This window comes from Pterocles gutturalis, unplaced genomic scaffold, assembly GCF_000699245.1.
Source record: "Pterocles gutturalis isolate BGI_N339 unplaced genomic scaffold, ASM69924v1 scaffold25069, whole genome shotgun sequence".
In the NCBI taxonomy this organism is placed as follows: Eukaryota; Metazoa; Chordata; class Aves; order Pterocliformes; family Pteroclidae; genus Pterocles; species Pterocles gutturalis.
This window is the reverse complement of record NW_010136451.1, coordinates 1-1,283: the sequence shown is the minus strand read 5'-3', so window position 1 is coordinate 1,283 and position 1,283 is coordinate 1. Positions and strand designations below refer to the sequence as shown.

Sequence of the window (1,283 nt, the reverse complement as noted above, 5' to 3'; positions counted from 1 at the left end):
AGCCCAGCACCCAGCCAGTGCCTGGCGTGGGGCAAGGAGGAGAGTGGAGAAGTGCAGAGGAGCAGAGCCGAGGGGGCAGCTGGCCCACCCAGGACACTTACTGAGGATGATGAGGAGCCCGACAACAAAAGCCACGACAGCGAAGATCAGCCCCCCGTTGCGGATGGTCTCATAGTCTGGGGAGGAGGAGAGGAGAGGAGAGCCGAGCAGGCGTCAGCCCACAGTGCAGAGCCCATGGGCGGGTGTGGGAGTGGGCTGCCCATCCCTCTGCCCATCCTGCTTCCCATCCCGCTGCCCGCAGCCCCTGGGCTGCACGGGGCACGCACTCACCGTAGCTGAACCTGTCCAGGCCCTGCTCGGGCGCTTGCTCTGGAAAAGAGGAGAAACCCCAGTGAGAGCCAGGACCTGGGTGCTGGGCTCGCGGTGGGCGCTGGGACTGGGAGGCAAGGTGGGAAAGATCAGGAGCATAGAGTGCAAGTAAGAAAGGATTCCCAAATTCCTGTTTTTCACCCCAAGAAGTCTAAAGTTCAGGATGCACTCGCAGGGTGCATTTGCAGGATACACAGGAGTCTTTGAGCTCTTGGCGAAGCTGCAGACAGGGACCCGGTTTGTTTGTTTCCAGCAGCTGGTTGTTATTTGCTGAGGCTGCACCATCAGCAGAGCAGCCTTCCCGGTGTTCCGGGGCAGTGCTGCTGCCCACAGGGCTCAGCGGAGCAGCGATGGCTCTGCTCCCGTGGCACACAGCATGGAACAACCCCTCGGGCTGACAGCTTGCACTGGGGTGCGTCCCGGCAGCCTCCCTCCACGCCAGCAGGCTCATCCATCTGATGGCTGCGTGTCACCGCTCAAGCCACCTTACCTGACCGTGCGTCCCTCTGCCAGGAGCCGTTTGGAAGGAGAAATCCCCCCAAGAAGCCAAACGCCGGCCAGCACCCATGTGCCAGCAGGCTGCAGAGCTCTGAGGATTCATATTCATCCCCACATCTCCCCCGAATCCTCTGTGAGACCTTCCCCCCTGCAGGGACCAGCCCTGTGCCTCTCCCAGAGATGCTCTGTGATGGGGTCTGCCCCCCGGGGAAGCCCCCCTGGGGTGTTCCCAGCAGGGTGCTGGCTGCAGGCACCCACCGCCCGCCCTGCTCCCCGGAGTGCCCTTACCATCACCCATGGTGTCGGCGTGTCGTCCAGCGGCCGGGCGTCTCGCTCTGGGACAGGGCACCCACGGGAGAGCACATTAATTGGGAGACAAACCTCATTAAACATTAACAGCCTGGGTGTAATGGTTA

At 62.3% G+C, this 1,283-nt stretch overlaps 1 protein-coding gene across 1 annotated transcript in view; it reads right to left on the bottom strand.

The window, feature by feature from the left end:
- Window positions 1-1,165, bottom strand: part of FXYD2 (FXYD domain containing ion transport regulator 2) — a 1,910-nt gene extending 745 nt beyond the window's left edge. Inside the window, exons 1-3 of the mRNA XM_010082317.1 lie at window positions 1,156-1,165; window positions 331-369; window positions 102-176 (exon numbers count right to left, since the gene is read on the bottom strand). Of these exons, the coding sequence (XP_010080619.1) occupies window positions 102-176; window positions 331-369; window positions 1,156-1,165 (124 nt within the window). The remainder of the gene's footprint in view (window positions 1-101; window positions 177-330; window positions 370-1,155) is intronic.
- Between the last annotated feature and the right edge of the window lie 118 nt (window positions 1,166-1,283).